The 18,876-nt window shown below is 38.4% G+C and overlaps 1 protein-coding gene across 1 annotated transcript in view; it reads right to left on the bottom strand.

Moving 5' to 3' along the window:
* Them4 (thioesterase superfamily member 4) overlaps window positions 1-18,392 on the bottom strand; it is a 28,125-nt gene extending 9,733 nt beyond the window's left edge. The window contains exons 1-4 of the mRNA XM_047517783.1: window positions 18,171-18,392; window positions 15,347-15,533; window positions 9,524-9,677; window positions 8,603-8,713 (exon numbers count right to left, since the gene is read on the bottom strand). Coding sequence (XP_047373739.1) covers window positions 8,603-8,713; window positions 9,524-9,677; window positions 15,347-15,533; window positions 18,171-18,239 — 521 coding nt within the window. The 5' untranslated portion in view covers window positions 18,240-18,392. The remainder of the gene's footprint in view (window positions 1-8,602; window positions 8,714-9,523; window positions 9,678-15,346; window positions 15,534-18,170) is intronic.
* Between the last annotated feature and the right edge of the window lie 484 nt (window positions 18,393-18,876).

Genomic DNA, 18,876 nt, shown 5'->3' with positions numbered 1-18,876 from the left:
TTTTATATTTTCAAATTAAATTTTAAAATGTCTATGAAATGATGATTTGGTTCACTTATATACAATGTAATTATTGATTTATTTAAAGGTATTTCTACTATTGCATTTTGGCTGTTAGCTGGCTGGCTTTTTTTCTTTCTCTTTTTTTTTGTAGTACTGGCAATTGAACCCAGGAATGATCTACCACTGAGCTACCCTATCCCTTTTTATTTTTTATTTTGAGACAGGCCCTTGCCAAGTTGCTGAAGCTGGTCTCAAATTTGTGATGTTTCTGCCCCTCGAGTCACTGGATTAAAGATGTTTGCCACCACACCCAGCCCCTTGCCTTTCTTTCTGACTTATCTTTTTTTTGTTTTTTCCCCAGTTGCTTTTTAAAAAATTGAGTTTTTTCCTTATTTGATTTGTCCTCTTCTACTATTTTGGTCATTAGTTTATATTCATTTTCTTTTATTTTAATCATCCTTCCCACTGAAAAAAATACAAGGATGTTTGAGCATTAACTGTTCACCCCTTCCCAAACTACTTGCTGCTGTTGTCCAGTATTTTAACCATCCTTTTGTTAATACCCAGAATTTAGACATTATCATTAATTACACTGCAGACTGTTTAGAGTTGTGTTATCTACATGTGTACCAGTTTATTTGCTCTCTAGTCCTTCTTTCATCCTGTTGCCTGTTGGGATTACTTTCCTTCTTCCTGAAGTACATCCTTCAGAAGTTCGCTGGGTATTGGCCTATTGTTCTGTAAACTTTCTCCATTTTTGCTTACATGAAAACACCTTTGCTTTGCCTCCACTTCAAACTTTAGTTTTGCTGAAAGCATTATTTTAGGTTGATGTGTTTCTTGCAGCACTTTCAAGGTATTTTTTTCTTCTACTGCTGCTAGTGGGAGATTTATTGCTAGGATACTGGTGCACTCTGGCTTCTAAGAAGCAAGACAGCTCTGTTGGGGGTGCGTGGTCTTTTTTCTTATGGTCCTGGCGATTGAACCCAAGGTCTCAGGAATGCTAGGATGCCTGGTCTTTTGTCTCTGACTGCTTTTAGAATGTCTCTATCTTCAGTATTTTGCAATTTTCTATAATACCTCTACTTATAGATTTATTTTTATTTATCTTGCCTATAATGTGTTTTCTTTATCTATGAATTCACAATCTTCTTTAGCTCTAGAATACATTCACCATCATATCTTCAAATACTACAATATTGCTTCCATTCTCTCTGTTCTATTTTCCTAGAACCCTGATTATAGGATGTCAGAACTTTTCATTTGTCTTCTACAGCTTAAGCTTTTTTTTTTTTTTTTTAATATATTTTCCATCTTATTTTTCTCTGTGCTGGTACTTTCTTTTTTCTTTCCTTCCCATTTCCTTTCTTTCCTTTCTCTCCCTTTCTTCTTTTGCTAAGGCTAGGTATGAAAGTAATTTAAAAGTCCCATTTAAACATATTGAATCACAACTCTAATTACATTAATTGTGATCCTCATAACACCTAAGAAAAATATTATAATCTCTTGTTTATGAAGGAGAAAACAAGCCTGGATAGGACAGGTAATTTGCCAAAACTACATATCAATGTGAGTCACTTGGGACTCAAATCCATGTCCATTTGACTGAAAGTTCTGCTTCCCATTTTGCACTAGAGCTTGTTCTATCTGCCAAATGACTTAGCTGGGGTAGGCACGTTGATGTACTTCTGGGATATATTTCAAAATCACACCAAAACTATGGAGCTGGGGACCAATTTAGTGTGTTTACCACTACCACCACCACCACCATCATGGATCTGTTGGATAAACTCTTGAATAAATCTCAATGGAAGGAGGAAATATTTTCCAGAGAAAAATATATATGCATTAAAATATATATTAAAATGTATATGTATGTGTGGGTATGTATGTGTGTGTATATGTATATATATGTTTGGTAATGGGGATTTAACCCAGGGATGCTCTACTACTGAGTTATATCCCTAGTCCTTTTTATTTTTTATTTTGAGACTGGGTCTTGCTAAGTTGCCCAGACTGTCCTCAAACTTGCAATCCAATCCTCCCACCTCAGCCTCCTGAGTTGCTGGGATTGCATGTGTGTACCACTGTGCCCAGAGGAGAAGTGATCTGAGGATTCTTGGGCCTGTAAGATAATAAGTCACAAGAATTATAAAGTATCTAATTGAATTTTTAGTGAAAAAACACAGGAAAGAATTTAATTACGCATTTTAGAAGAACAAACTTCCAGAATGTGGGGCCAATTGCCACAAGATTGTTAGAGTAATCAGAGTTTTTGAAAAATGAAAACAGAATGAAAAGCAACCTAAATCCTGAAATGCAAACAGAAGCTTAGGGACTGGCCCTTTTTCTTTTCCTCTTCAAACTAGTGACTTAGTTTTTAAAGCTTTTCTTCAGGTACTTGTAGTAGAGATTTGTATTTAGAGACTAATTCCCATGTTTTCCATCCCCAAGAAAGCACATTTACTTCGCTCCATTTCATACCATTCAGGTAGCTGTGAAACCTTTCTATGCAGACTGCCCACAAGGTGGGGCAGTCCTAACAGGCAAACAGAAAGGTCACTGTAGCTTTCGAGTTTCTAAACAGATTCACAGAAAAGGTTTTGGGCTTCATTAGCATAGCTTTATCAGGGTTATTTTTTTCAGTTCTATATTTCTGTTCACTTTGAGACATGTCTAAATTGCCCTTTAGCCTATTTACGATGTGTTTTTGTGTTTAAACAATTACACTTTCATTTCTACAAGTTCTATTTGGTTCCAGGGCAAATCTGGCCTAATCATTTTTATAGTTTCTTGTTGCTTTCTCTTTTTGTGACTGTCTTTCGTTTCTTTAAACATATCATACTTCGTTGTCTTATAGTTTGTGTACTTGATTATCATATATTTTAAGTCTTTGAGGGTCTAAATCTATTTACTGTTTCTGGTGATATTTAATCTTGGTAGTTTTTTCACTTAAGTATTTCATGTAAGATTCACATTTTTTTTTTCCTGTTCTAGGGATTAAACCCAGGGGCACTATACCAGTAAGCTATGTCTCCTGCTCATTTTAGTTATTTTTTTATTTTGAGACAGGGTCTTGTTAAGCTACTGAGGCTGCTCTCAAACCTGTGATCTTCCTGCCTTAGCCCCTGAGTCACTGGGATGACAGGCGTGTGACACCATGCCCAGCATTGGGCATCTACTTATTTTGAAGGCAGAATGTCCTTCAGCATTTCTTGTCTGCCATATTGCATGAAGAAGTCCAATGCAGAGCTCCCTGCACCTGATATACCATGAATGACTTACAAGCACACTGAGATACTGAACTTTTCAGATGGGTAGTTGCCACTAGTTATGAATTATGGTAATAAAATGTAACTCTATATTAATACAGTAATAAAGTGTAACTTTTGGATTAGAGGACTAGAAATCACTGAGATGGTTAAGGAGCACCTTCTTAGAAGCAAGAAGATGGGGTTAGGCATCTGATGCTCAACACTGTAAATTATCTTCAATTTAATTTTAATCATCCCCAAAGTGAAAAAACAAAACAAAACAAAACAAAACAAAAAAAAACTAATTCCAGGTTGTTACCTCTAAAATCCTGATGGAATATCAACTGATAAGATTAAATTTGTTATTTTAAAATTTAAAATTATTATTGTCACTGTTATTACTATGAATCTAAACAACCTTATACAAAAAGATATGGCCTGATAAGTATTAAGTTCTAAATTACTACTATCATTCAATGCTTAATTCTGGTCTTTAATTATCACTTCACAGAAGAGAACACAGGCTGTGCATTATGGTCAGAGTATTGGACTTGGTGTCCCAAGATATAATTCTAATCCTGGCTGCCTTGCTCTCCAGTCACATGATTTCAGGTAAAACTTATTTTCCACATGTTGTACAATTGTGGGAAACAAGAGAATAGCCAACTCAACTGATATATGTGGATGGTTTTTGATTAGGAAAGGACTAAGCATAGAGTTGGAGGTAACATGTATTCAAGATACAAATCCTTTTTTTCCTTTTTTTTTGATCTTCTTATTTGGAGACAGGCTCTCACCAAGTTGTTAGGCTGGCCTGAACTTGCAATCCTCCTGCCTCAGTCTCCTGAGTCACTGGGATTACAGGCATGCACCACCTCACCAGGCAACAAATATCTATTAAGTTAAACTGTGATCCAAATACTTTATTTTAATTTGCTTTCAAATGAACATTTTAAAAATTTTGAGGGAGAATGTTGTATTTCATTCTTCGACTTTTTTTGAATGGGGAAAATATTTTTAAAAATAGGATGTAGAAAAACACTAAAAACTTAATTTTAATGTATTCTTTATCTTGATAATCTAGCACTGAAAGGACTAGGCAGAGCAATTAGGCAAGAAAAAGAAATAACATATATCCAAGTTGGAAAGGAAAGAATAAAATTAGTTTTGTTTGCAGATGACATGATCTTTTGGTACATGTAGAAAACCCTAAATATTTCATATAAGCCAGGTGTAGTGGTGCATGCCTATAATTCCAGCAACTCAGGAGGCTGTGGCAGGAGGATAGAAAGTTCAAAGCTAGCCTCAGCAACTTAGAGAGGCCCTAAGCAGGACCCTGTCTCAGAATAAAAATTTTAAAAGGCTGGGAATGTAGCTCAGTAGTTAAGTCTCCTGGGTTCAATCCCCAGTATCAAAAAAATTTTTTTTTCACATAAAAATGGTTAGAATAGATTTAGTAAAGTGGCAGGATACAAAATCAACATAAACCAAAATGTACTATTTGAAAATAAAATTAAGAAGACAATCTTATTTATATTAGCATCAAGAAGAACAAAATCCCTAGGAATAAAATTAAGAGGTAAAAACAAATGGAAAGGCATCCTCTTTTTTTTTTTTTTTTTTTTTTCTTGTGGTGCTGGGGATAGAACCCAGGGACTTGTGCATGCTAGGCAAGCACTCTACCAACTGAGCTATAGTCCCAGACCCTGGAAAAACATTCTGTATTCATTACCCAGAAGACTTAATATTGGTAAAATGCCCATACTATTCAAAGTGATCTGCAGATTTAATGGCATTTTTTACAGAAATAGAGAAGTCAATTCTGTAATTCATATGGAATCACAAAAGACTCCAAATAGTCAAAACCATCTGAAAAAGAAGTAAGCTAGAGGCATCACATGATTTTTTAAATTTTTTTTTTTTTACTGGGGATTAAACCCAGGGGAACTTTACTACTAAGCCATATCCCTAGTACATTTTATTTTTCATTTTGAGACAGGGTCTAACTAAGCTGCTGCGGCTGCCCTCGAACTTGTGATCCTCCTGCCCCCTGAACTGCTGGGATTACAGACATGCACCACTGCACTCAGCAGCATCACACTTTTGATTTCAGAATACATTACGGAGCTGTAGTAATTAAAACAGTATCTTACTGACATAAAGATAAACATAAAAAACAATGGAACAAAACAATGACCCTAGGAATAAATCCATGACTATATAATTTATCCTTGACGAGGGTACCAAGAATACACAATGGGCAAAAGACACTCCCTTGAACAAATGGAAAATTAGACAGTCACATGCAAAAGAATGAAAGTGGACCCTTGTCTTATGCCGTACAGACAAATCAACTTGAAATGGGTTAAGATTTAAATTTAAGGCCCGAAATTGTAAAACTCCTAGAAGAAAACAGAGGGGGAGAGTCTTTATGATGTTGTTCTTGGCAATGACTTCATGGATATGACACCAAAAAGCACAGGCAACACAAGCAAAAATAGACAAGTTGGACTACATTAAATTACAAAGCTTCTGTAAAGCAAAGAAAACAATTACTATAATAAAAATGCAACCTACAGAATGGGAGAGAATATTTGCAAAACCATATATCTGATAAAGGGCTAATTTCCAAAACATATAAGGAATTCCTATAACTCAATAGCAGAACAATAACAACAACAACAAAACCCCCTAATAACCCCAATTTTTTAAAATGGACTAAAGACTTGAATAGACATTTCTCTAAAAAAGACATACACATGGCCAACAATATATGAAAAAATGCTTAATGTTACTAATCATAGGGGAAATGCAAATCAAAATTACAATGAAATAACACCTCACACTTGTTAGGATGGCTATTATCAAAAAAGCAAAAAGCAAAAAACCAAGACAAGACAGGGCTGAGGATGTAGTTTAATGGTAGAGCAGTATTTATCATGTGAGGCGCCCTGGATTCCACCCTCAGCACCTCACCATCACACACACAACACACGACAGTAAGTGTTGGTGAGAAGGTGGAGACCAACATCATTGGTGAGAATGTGAAATGTTATAGCCATTATAAAAAACAGTATAGGTTCCTAAAAAGATTAAAAAATAGAACTACCCCATATGATCCAGAAATCCCACTTCTGTGTACACAAAACAATTGAAATCTGGAACTTGTTCACTATAGCACTATTCACAACAGCTAAGATGTGGAAACAACCAAAATATCTATTTACAGACGAACAGATAAAGAAAATGTTTCGTATATGTATAATGATATAATATTTGGCCTTAAAGAAGGAAATCCTACAATATGAAACATCATGGATGAACATTGAAGACATTATGCTAAGTGAAATAACCCAGTTATAGAAGGGCAAATGCTGCAATAGTTCATTTATATATGGTGTCAAAAATTGCCATACTCAGGACTGGGGTGTAGCACTCTGTGGTAGAGCATGTGTTAGCATCTGAGAGGTCCTGGTTCAATCCCCAGCACACTCTCCCCTAACAGAGAATAGAATTGTGCATAGCAGGGGCTGGAGCCAGGGGAGAAATGCAAAATTGCTAAACAATGAGCACAGAGTTTCCATTATACAAGATGAATAAGTTCTAGAGGTCTGCTAAGCAACATTGTACCTACTGTTAACAATATTGTGTTGTGCTCTTAAAAATTTGTTAAGAGGGCAGATCTCATATTAAGTATCTTTATTACAATAAAATAAAATAAAATAAAGTTAAATTTAAAAAGGGAAGACAGTCCTCCTTCTCTTCTTCAATCCTGCTGTCTAGGACATGTGATGGTTCTTGCTGCTATTCTGGATCGAAAAATGAAATGGAAGGGGCTTGTATCTCTGCCCACCACAGAACTGCCACACCAACTCAGGATGCCTTTTTCTAGACTTCTTTTACATGATAATTTTCAATCTTGCTTAAGTAATTTTAATTTGAAGTTACTATTATTGGCAGCTGAGGAGGAAGAAGTTGAAATAGCTGGCCTGAGATTCTGTGTGTGTGTATGTGTGACAGAGAGAGAGAGAGAGAGAGAGAGAGAGAGAGAGAGAGAGAGACAGACAGACATACATTAGGGGAGAGACAGACAGACAGACATTGGGGGAGGGAACAAGCAGAGGGAAATACTCTTCCAGGGAAAACAAATGGCCCTGTCTAATCTTTTCCCACTGGATCTTCAGGTCAGCATAGGCCCAGATTGGCAAACCAGAGACCACTGGCTAGCTACTCTGTTTTTGTAAGTGAAGTTTTATTGGAACACAGCTATATTTATTTATTAACTGTCTATAGCTGCTTCTGTGCTACAAGTGCAGAGTTGAGTAGTTTGCCGGAGACTGTGTAGCCCACAAAGCACAAAATATTTGCAGAAGTTTTCTAATTGCTGAAATAAACTAATAATATTTTCTGGAAGAAAAAACCCTTTTCTACAGAATGCCCTTAGAAGGATATGCCTATAGGATGGATTACCTATAGGACTAAGAATTGCCTATAGAAGTGAACCATTAATCTGTGAAACATGGTTCCCAAAAGACTGCCACATGAGCCACACGGCTCTCTGGGCTATATAAAAGGGAGATGTTTTGTACCTTAAATACTTCCTACTGTGTAAGGTAATAACCCACAAAACCTCACTTGGAGACCTCATATATTGAACTCCCTGTTCTTAAATTCTGTTCTGTGCTATTGCTTTCTCTGTTTCTGTGCCAATATCACTACTTTGTTTACTGTAGGGGTATAGCTGCATGATTGAAGATCACGCTCAGCTTTGTTTTTCATAGAGACCAAACTCATTGCCCTTTTATTTATTTGTGCAAATTATGTGAAACCCCTATGTTTTATTATGTAGAGGATGTTGGTGCTCCACCCAGATCCCCTTGGATTCTTTTTTTTCATTATGTGAAAGTGTTTTCCCATGGGCGCCATAGTAATGTCCTGCGTGGGGGGGATATATATATATATATATATATGGTGGGGGGTGGGGGAGCATGTGTGCACCTGTGTACCTGCTTTCCTTAAACACCCTTAGACCTGGGAATTTAAAGTCTCATAACAGTCTCATCCTATGACTGATGTGCCTTTGCCTGAGGGAGAGTCGATTCTGAGGCATAAATTTCACAGTGGAGTTCCTTTGTATGATCAGGTTGAAGCTACCCTTAGCAGGACTTTGAGAGCTGAGCCCTGGTTGGCTACCTTGCTTTCACTGTCCTGATTCTCCCTCTCCCTTCCTAGTTTCCTCTGGGGTAACTTCCTTAATAACCACTGGCACACGAGTCTTTGTCTCAGAATCTGCTGTGGGGGCATTTGACACTGACACCTAAGGAGAAGAATTATTATGCGCTTACCTTTTAAAATTGATGTTGAGATTGGCAGTCATGACAATCCCTCCAGCTCTAAAAGCACACATACCAGTAGTGGAGTCAATCATGGTCGCAATGGCACCTCCGTGAACGAATCTAGTTACAACAGCAGAGAAAGAGAAATGGTCTCAGAAGTGTGGGAAATAAAGCGTTTCAAGAGAGGGAGAAATTATCCCAGCATCTTCACACAATTACTTTGAAGAGGTTCACTTAGTCCATGTTCAAGGTATTGAATGTGAAATAATATCCCTATCTCCAAAATTTAAAGCATAATAGCATAGTCTTGAGTACTTGTATAAAATAGGAACTTAAGAGTAACCAGATCACATCATACAAAAAGCTAAAATATACTTTTAAAATTTATATTATGTTTCTATTAAACGAACTATATACATTCCATGTTTAGAATTTTAGAAAATGCAGGTAAGAAGAAAAAAATTTGCCAGGTGCAGTGGCACACACTGTAATCCCAGCAACTCAGGAAGCTGAGGTAGCCAGCCTGGACAATACAATAAGACTCTATCTCAAAATTTGAAAAAAAAAGAAGGGTTGGGGATGTAGCTCAGTGGCAGAGCCCCACTGGGTTCAATTCCTATTACTGGGGGAGGGGGGGGAGAGAAAAATATAAGGTCTATAATACTACGATCTAGTCAGTGCCAGGCTATTACTAACATCTTAATGATACTCCCTCAAACTATACTCTATTGTCCTATGTTCTATAATAATATATTCTCTATGCCCTTTAATATTATATTAAAATTTTAATTAATAATAATATAGGTAACATGACTTTTATAATATATTATAAACATTTTTCTATGTCAATAAATTATATCTACACTACCATTTTAATAGCTTCTTTGTATTCCCTGGACACATGAGGGTGTTAAGAGCTATCATACTTACCCAGGTGTTCCCTGCAGGTGAGGACCTACTTGAAGAAAGCAAAGTACCCTTCTCTCAACATCATTACAGAACATCACATATTCAAAGCCCAGGCCAACATCCAAACTTCTTGGGAATTGTTGAGCATGTTGTTCTCCTTTTGGGAGACTTGAGTCTGTAGGGAAATGAGGTAGATGGTCACAGGTGTGAGAAACAGGTACAAGAGAAGGCCGTGATAGAGCTAAGCACCTATCATGGTGTTTAGAATCATATGTGATTGATTTAAATGTCAACTGGGTACAAAATTGAAAGGAATGGGAGGGTCCCAAGAAAAAGAACATAGGACCTTTGCCATTGTGGATTTGTTAGTCTAAATGGGGATGCAGTAAACATTCATGAAATAAAAACTCAGCACTTAAATAAAATGAATAAAATGGTAAGCTACAGACAGAAATTCTTCTTGGAGTAGATATGGTTTAAATGAGACTTAAAGAAAATGAATAATCTAACAGTGAGAAGAAGGTTTTCCTGGCAGATATAAATTTAACCTGTTAATTATACTGAATCAGTAACAGGGCAAGTTCAGTTCAATATTCAATGAGATTCTTTCTTTAGGTCCCCAAACCAGGGGTAGCATCATTAGGGTTTATGAAATCAAATCAATGGGTTATAATCATTCTTTAAAAAGAAACACAATACATCATATATATTCTGGGCAAATACTGCTGCACTTGTTTAGATAGTTTTTTTTTTTTTTTTCCACCACTTACACAACTGTGTGGAAGTTGAGTATTCTAGGTTAAGTCAAAATGTAGGTTTACTAAAAATAAAGATGGAAAGCTATTCCTTTAAGAGAAGGGTATCCTTTTACAATTATTTAAAATTTAATCTTACATATTTTTAGCTTTCTTTTACAGGTCATCTGGTTTGCCAAGCAGAAAACTGTCTAGTTTCTTTTATTTCTATTGAATTGATACTTATAAACTTGGATAAAGATATGAGATAAGAAAATCTGGGAGAAGTAAGGACAGGGAAAGATGTCTTTTTCTTAGGCCATCTTACTGGACAGTCACCCTGTCCTTTAGACTTTTGTGTGTCCAACAACTGGCATGGATATGTACACACTATATGTACTCAGAGAGTTAGACAAAGAAACTTAAAATTAGGGATCAGTATTACTGCACAATAGAAAGAATCTTGGCCTAGGAATTGGGAAAATAAAAATTCTTGGTCCAGCTCTGTCCTAGAACTAGCTCTTTTTCTCCGTGGTTTATCCATACAATGAGGAGACAAATCTCTGAGATCTCTCCCAATTCACATCAGGATAAGATAAGCATCAAACTCTTCTAATTTTTTTACTTAAGAGTTCAAAATATTTGGTCTAGATTACCAAACCTTGAGGTTGCCTCACAAAAATGAGAAAAATAAGGAGGGCAGAACAAGTTGTCACAAATACAATCTCAGGCTCTGACCTTTTGAAGCGGAACCTGTACTTAACAAGATTTCCCAGGTGTTTCACATTTGCGTTAAAATCTGGGAGGGATAACACGATCAGCTCTACATTCTGAATCACTCTGACGGATAGGTGGAAGAGGGGTTTTGAGGAGGGCAGGAATAAAGGCAGGAGAGCTTAGATGACACTATAGAATGAACAACGCCTAACAAATTTGGTACTCAGGTCAGTAGGAGCTTTTGTAAAGGCATTTTGGTTAGAGCTGATCAGGTAGGAGCCAGAAAGCACTAGGGTAAAGGCATTCAATTAATTGTGTGAGGTGATACTACTTAGAATGGAATTAGTAATACAAATTAATTACATTTTTAATTATTTAAAAAATTCTTAATTTTAATTAAGAAAATTGTTTTGGTGCTAGAGAGTGAGTCAAATATCTTGAGCAAGCTAGGTCAGCACTCCACCACTGCAGAGCCCTAAAAATTAATAGCTAAATTTTACCTTCATTCATAAAACAGAATAATTCTTATCTCTATATTAGAGAATCTAAAAGGAAGTTCAAGTTTTTTTTCTTGGTTGAAGTAGTTGTACTTTTGTTTCATTTATTCCTTTGGCAAATACTGAAATATCTACCATGCAAGCACCAAAAGGTACTTCGCCCAAGGTCACACAGCTTTAAAATTGTGGAACCAGAATTTCAACCCAGAAATTTGTGGGACTAAATTTCAATCACTGAGTTGGGAAACTGTCAGATTTTGGATGGTCTGTAAAGCTATGAGACAATGAGATTATCAAAGGAGATCAGAGAAGAGGGTACTAAGCACTGGGATGGATGTGGGGGAAACTGAACATTCAAAGTTTGAGGATGGGGAGGAACTAACATAAAAGTACTGAAAGGGAGGGATGGGTGCAGTGGGAAAATGTGGTGACCTGGAAGCCAAGTTCAAGGAGGAAGGAGTCACCAAGTGTGCTAAAAGCAGAGCAAGGTCACTGGATTTAGCAACAGGAATATCACTGGTGTTCTTGACAAGAGCAGTTCGATGGAGTGGTGGGGGGGTGAGGGGTTGAGTAGAGGGGGTTCCAGAGAGACCAGGAAGAGAAATGCAGTTGTGGTGTGTCTGCATGCTGAGAAAGATCTAGTAGAGAGAGCTATCCTCCCAAAGGGGAGGGGATGCAGTGCACAAATGGCCCCCCTAGAGTATGGACAGTTCACACATGCAGGAGAGATGCAGAGCATCAGGAACAGGGCAGGGAGGAGGAGAAATGAGGCAGTCAGAGCTTGGAGATTCTCTTCTGAAGGCTTTTATTTCCTCTTAGCGAAATAGAAAGTAAGATCAGCTAAGAGTGAGAATGGAAAAGAATTAGAGGCATGAAAAGACAGAAAAAGGCAGGAAATAGTAACATAGGAAAGCAGGAGAGTAAACAGACTAGATTTCCCAAATATGATCATTAGGCAACATCAAGAGCCAATTTGAGGTCATTTAAAAAAAAAAATCACAATCCCCAAACTCCTACCTGAAGATCTGTTTAGATGATCAAATGATAATGAGTCATTCAGAAACATCTGTTACAGCTCCAAGAGAGCAAGAACTTTCCAGCCTCAATCTCCCGAGTTGCTCAACAGTTATCTGTTGAGTGAACAAATACTGTGTATTGCAAATAAGAAACCAAAAAGGTTCTTTAGAGGTTGGTTCTAAAATGAAGACGGTAGTTGGGTACAATGGCACATGCCTGTAACCCCGCCAGAGGAAGGTGGATCAAAATTTGAGGCCGGCCTCAGCAACTTAGTGAGACCCTGCCTCAAAATAAAAAATAGAAAGGACTGGGGATGTAGCTCAATGGTAAAGTACTCAAAAGGAGGAGGAGGAGGAAAAAGAGGGAGAAGCGGAGGGGGAGGAAGAGGAAGAGGAGGAGGAAGAAGAGGATCACTACTAAAAATGTATTAGGTATATATTTATATGTAACGTTCTTCAGTGAGGTTCAGCATGTAGTAGATGAAGGAAACAAACAGCTCACATGAAAGACACGGGGTGCCACCTGACTGTAAATGAACTGTGTGACATGGCTTTCATTATAAGCAAACACTAACGATTCTAACAGACTGCAATATGTCCTGGGAAAAGCAACCAGGAATATGAGCAGACAGGTATTTCTGGGAGAAATACATGAAAACAACAAACTGGACTGGCAGGGAGAAATTGGAGTGAACAGGAGTAGGACACAAGTATCTAATTCCTACACATGAAAGGAAGCCAAGTGAAAGAATTCTACTTATCTGTGTCTTCCCAGATGGTAGAACTCAATGAATGGATGAAATTCCCAGGAGCAATTAGAGCTCAATAGAGTATAAAGAAAAAAAATCACTAATACAGTTGTCTAAAATGGAAGAAGCCCTTTGTCCCAAGTACCCCATGACTGCAGGGGTTCAAGTTAAATTCAGATGACTGGTTGTTAAGGGTTAATGCAGAAAGCAAGAAAAGACAGGAAGAAAAGTCAAATTTTAGTAGTAGTTTCCAACTTTTCTTTCATAATAAAACAACTGAGGGAGCCCACTGGCTTTCCTTTGGTAGCAGTGGCTTAATAAGGAGAGCGCCAGACACTGAGCTCCATGAGGGTGGGCACCTCATCTTTTCTTCATTGCCATATCCGTGTGCCTAGCACAGTGCCTGCTACACAATACCCAATTAATATTTATAAAAAGTAAGATGGCTACTGACTCTCAAGGGGGAGGAGGAAGAAGGGTATCCCTAAGAGCCCCCTTAAGTTGGCAGTCCCAGATTAAATGGATGATTTTCAAGTTTCCAACTCTCAGATGCTGTTTATTTATCTAATCAGTCTGTTTGTTTCAGTAACTACTTACACTTATAAAACCCTTTCAACTAGTGGTTGCTAACATTTTTAGGTAATGGACTCCTTTGAGAATTTTATGCAAAATTACTAATCCACTAAAAAAGGGATATCCCTTTGTGGGAGGGCAAGTCATTAATTTTTTAGTGTTTGTCTGAAAGGTGAAGAATTTGCATTCTCATAAAGGGAGGTGCTGCGAGGTTTTGCTTTTAAGTGCAAAAGTCTAATTTAAGATTCTAATTAAGCACTGTAGCATCTTCTAAAATGGTAAAGGTGAGCATTATTATCTCCATTTGAAGGGAGATAAAAATCAAAGATGACTTCAGTAAGACTAGTTTCTCAGGTGTGGAGATAAAACCAGTTTAAAAAACTTTGTTTCTAGTCAGTTGTTAACACCATCCTGAGGCAGGAGAAAGGCTTAATAAAATGGACAGGCAGGGAACTTTGGATCCTTTAAGGTCACGTCTCTGTAGCAGGGCAGAGAAACTACAGACATAAGCCAGGTCTCATCAAGGTCAGGGCAACTCCTGTGTAAGCAGGGGGAGGGGAAGTGGAAAAGAACTAATGAATAAACTGTGGTATATTTATACAATGGAATATTACTCAGCCATAAAGAATAATAAAATTATGGTATTTGCAGGCAAATGGATGAAACTGGAGAATATCATGCTAAGTGAGATAAGCCAATCTCAAAAAACCAAAGGAAGAATGATCTTGCTGATAAGCGGATGGTGACACAGAATGGGGGGAGTGGGGGCAAGAATGGAGGAAGGAGGGACTGTATAGAGGGAAAAGAGGGGTGGGAGGGGGAGGAGGGTAGGGAAAAAATAACAGAATGAATCAAACAACATCACCCTATGTAAATGTATGATTACACAAATGGTATGCCTTTACTCCATGTACAAACAGAGAATCAACATGTATTCCATTTGTTTACAATAAAAATAAATAAAAAAAAAAAAAAAAAAAAAAAAGAAAAGAACTAATGGATAGTGAGACATCTATAAAAAAGGCTTGGTGACCTGACTGGACCACAGGGCATCGGAAAAGTTCATGGACACTGAATGCCTTACTCAGGATTGGGTAAGGGGCTAGCTCCCTTAACACCGTGTAGATCTACATTAGCCCCTGGACAATAGCCACTCTCCAGTATCTCTCTCTAGGGATCCCTACTCTTTGGGAGCTCTGCTTTCTATTACTCTAATAAATTCTGTTACTTCGCTCTCACCCTTGTATCTGTGGATTTCATTTTTAGAATTTGTGAGACAAAGAACCCAACTCCATGCTCTGTGCTACAATTAGAAATCAGCTGGTTCCCATTATGGAGGCACAATGTCTATACCAAATAGTCTACCTATTAGAGATAATCTCATTCTTAACAATAGGCTTTATATTCTCCTACAGTCTGCAAAATAACTGTTAAGATTTCTGGCCTATAAAACTCCTGGACTGTACTCCTCTTTTCAAGTAATAACTAGTGCTTCAATCTGTTCTTAGTTTTATATTTGACATTCAAATATTACTGATAGGAAAGTGATTGCTCCTACCAAGATAAAGGGTTTGGAATTCTTGAATCTTTTCAGGAAAATTTTGTCTGTATGATGGCAAACGTTTCCAGGAGCCATCTTCACACTTCTTCATGAACTGGTCAAAGAGGAGTCTTAGGTCCTTGCTCCAGCTGGGGTTAGGGAGAGCATAGTCCTTATGAATGAATTTCTCAGAAGAAAATGATCTCTGAAACAGAGAAAAGAAAGAGTAATAGAGATGCACACTATTTCATAACATATTCTTTCACCTTTTTTTTTTTTTTTTTTTTGGTGCTGGGGATTGAACCCAGTGATGTTTTATTTTTTCATTTGATACAGGGTCTCACAAAGTTGCCCAGGCTGGCCTTGAACTTGTCTTGTGATCCTCCTGCTTCAGCCTTCTGAATTACTGGGATTATAGTGTGTGACACTGTACCTGGCCTATTCTCCAGCTTTCTTTCTTTCTTTCTTTTTTGTTTTGTACTGGGGATTGAACCCAGGAGCACTCCCTGAGCCACATCTCCAGCCCTTTTTAATACTGTATTTAGAGACAGGGCCCCACTAAGTTGCTGAGGCTAGCTCTGAACTCACAATTCTCCTGCCTCAGTCTTGCAAGTCATTGGGATTACAGGTGTGTGCCTCTGTGCCTGGCTATTTTCCAGCTTTCTAAGACTATGTTACTGCATTTCTTCTTCCAGAGGACTGTCATTTGAAAATGGAAGGGAAATTTCAACCTCCTTGAAAGAAACAGGAGATTGAGAGAAGATAAATAATTTACCCAACATCACCCAGCTAGCTACTGGCAAAGGCAGCATTAATCCCAGGTGGGCCAGACACTGGCAACAGAGATGGACAGACATTATCCTCCACATAAAAAGTATACCAGTGTTGCTGGGGGGAGGTATACCAGTGTGGTATGCATAGGAAAGTAAAGCACAAGGGAATGGTCTCAGATTGGGTTCTTTGACTTGAATATTGATTAGTCAAACAGAGATGAGCCAGTTGGAAAGAGTATCGAAGACAAAGGAATACCTTGTGCAAAACCCAGGAGGCATGGAAGTTTTGAAGGGCTTATTACAACTGTATGAAGTAGGCACTAATTACTATCCCCACTTTACAGTTGACAAAATTAAAGCCTAAAGTGATCATCCTACTGTGCTATAAAGCAGTTATTCCTCCAATTTAACTGTATTTTGGTACTGGTTATCCAGCCTGTATTTCTCCTCCTCTTCCTAGTCTTTAGTGACCCTCTTTAGTCTACCCCTCTACTTCTCTTAAATTAACTTCCATGTATGAGTGAGGTATTTGTCTTTCTGTGCCTCCTCCAAGTTTTTTAAATGTAATTTTTCTTAATGTTTGTAATCTCAATAAGAAAAATAATTTTGTAGTTTTTGTTGCTTTAAATTATTTAGTATTCACTTTCTCATGTTCTTAATCTTAGATATCAACATTTTTAACACTAGAGAAATAGTCCTTTAAATGATGTACTATAATCACTTTTAGTACTTTAAATGGATGTGCTATAAATTCAACCATTTAAGTTGAACATTTAAGTTGTTCCAATCTTTTGCTGTCCTAAATTAAAATGTTCATTATGAATATAGCCTTTTCACTCTTTTGGATTATTTCCAATCCAAATTCAGTTGAGTTTGTTACCTTTGATACTATAATGTTGTGGGAAATAAAATATGTTAAGTGTCAGTTCAAGGAGGTAAGAACTAAGAGGTACTGCAAGTAAATACACTAATAAATTTCATAGCATAGACTGTGAGGGATAAATGTCAGGGATAATCATTATCTTCTGTTGTACTAAGTAAAGATTGTACTTGATCTTTGGTTACACGTTTATAAAAGTGGAACTTGTAAGAAGGTATTACTTTTTTTAATGACCTTTTAAGTTACTGAGCAGAAAGAATCATGACTAATAAAACCTGTAAATACTAATACTTAAATATTCTCAACACAGATTACAAAGCACCCACATATAATTAAACATCTTTGTTGTAAGATCAGCACCTTTTCTTTTTCAATGGGCAAGATGGTACATGATTAACCATCTACATTTATTATTCTTTAGTAGAAAGCTAAACAACTTAATAAAGATGCATACACAGATTTTAATTTTGCAATTCAACCCCATTCTCCCAAACTAGATTGTAGTAAGCTTCTTAAGAAAAAGGATTGTTTCTTATTTATCTAAAAATAGCATCAGTGGGCCAATAATGCCTGGCATATTGTTGGAACTTAACCAATATTAACTGAATACACTAACAAAGCAAAACAAACATAAGAACAGACAATATTTATTGAACACTAAAGTTCCAGGCACTGCGTTTTCTTTACATAATCTCACTTAATCTTTAAAGGCGACAAAACTGATTTAGAGATTTAGAGGGGGGTGGGGATAACATTATCCAACAAACAGAAGCATCTATCAATCCTTTCCCAAATTGGCTGTCATTCTTAGAAATGAGACAAGTCAGAGAGCAGGATTAAACCCCGGCAGAGGGCGCGCTCTTCTCACAAGGTCCGTCACCGGGGGCCAAACTGCGTCGTAGGTTCAGATGCCAGCTCTAACTCGTGCTTTCTGTGTAACCTTGCTTAACCTTTCTTGATTAGTACAAGGGTCAAGCATAACGCACGCTGCTTCAAAACCAAGTCACCTTCCCTTCTAGTTTCTTAATGGTTTGAATCTCAGGATTTAAGTATTCCTGAGGCCGCGGATCGGCGCTGGCGCAGATTTCGGCTAGCCGAGCGAAGAGTTGGACAAGTCTGCGGACAGGCGATCCGGCTGGATTCCGACCGTGAGTGTGGCCCCGCCGCCCGCCGCCGGCCCCGGACTCACCCGCTGCGCTCCCGGCTGGCAGAGCGGGGACCCGAGCGTGCGCAGGCGCTTGGCGCAGGTCCTCAGCATGGTTGGGAGAGCACGCTTGCCGCAGAAGAGGCAGACGCATTCCCTCACAGGTCGGCTTACTTCCAAGGTGGGCGGAAGCGGCGGGACGAGCGCCAGGAGAGGCGGTAGAGGCTCTAGGCTCCAGCGGCTGGCTCCTGGCCCCGCCCTGCCTTTCCGGAAGACCTTCCGCCCAACCAGGCGCGGGAGCCACTCAAAAGCCGGAGAGGCGGGTGGGACCGCCTCTGAAGCTCCTGGGCCCTAGCACCCATCCTGAGTTTGGAGGTTTAGCGGTCGTCCTCCCCCACCGTCGCGGGCGGGTTCCGCGGTTTTTGCCCCCAAGTAGTTAGTTCTTCTATCCTGCGAAAGACTAAGGTCCCTCCGATGGACAGGTACTCAGACAAGGAGTGGCATGAATAAAATGTTTTCCTATAGGGCACAGATGATGCCTGGGATCCGGTTGATTGATAGAGTCTGGTGAGTGCAGAGCATTTATAAGACTAAAAAGCGACTTTCCCGCCTCATGTGACGGCGCAGGTCTGTAATCCAAGGGACTGGGGAGGTGAAGGCAAGAGGATCGTCAAGAATCGAATCGAATTGCCAGGCGCGGTGGCACACGCCTGTAATACCAGCAGCTCTGGGCGGCTGAGGCAGGAGAATC

This window comes from Sciurus carolinensis, chromosome 1, assembly GCF_902686445.1.
Source record: "Sciurus carolinensis chromosome 1, mSciCar1.2, whole genome shotgun sequence".
Classification (NCBI taxonomy): Eukaryota; Metazoa; Chordata; class Mammalia; order Rodentia; family Sciuridae; genus Sciurus; species Sciurus carolinensis.
This window is presented reverse-complemented; position numbering and strand designations above follow the sequence as displayed.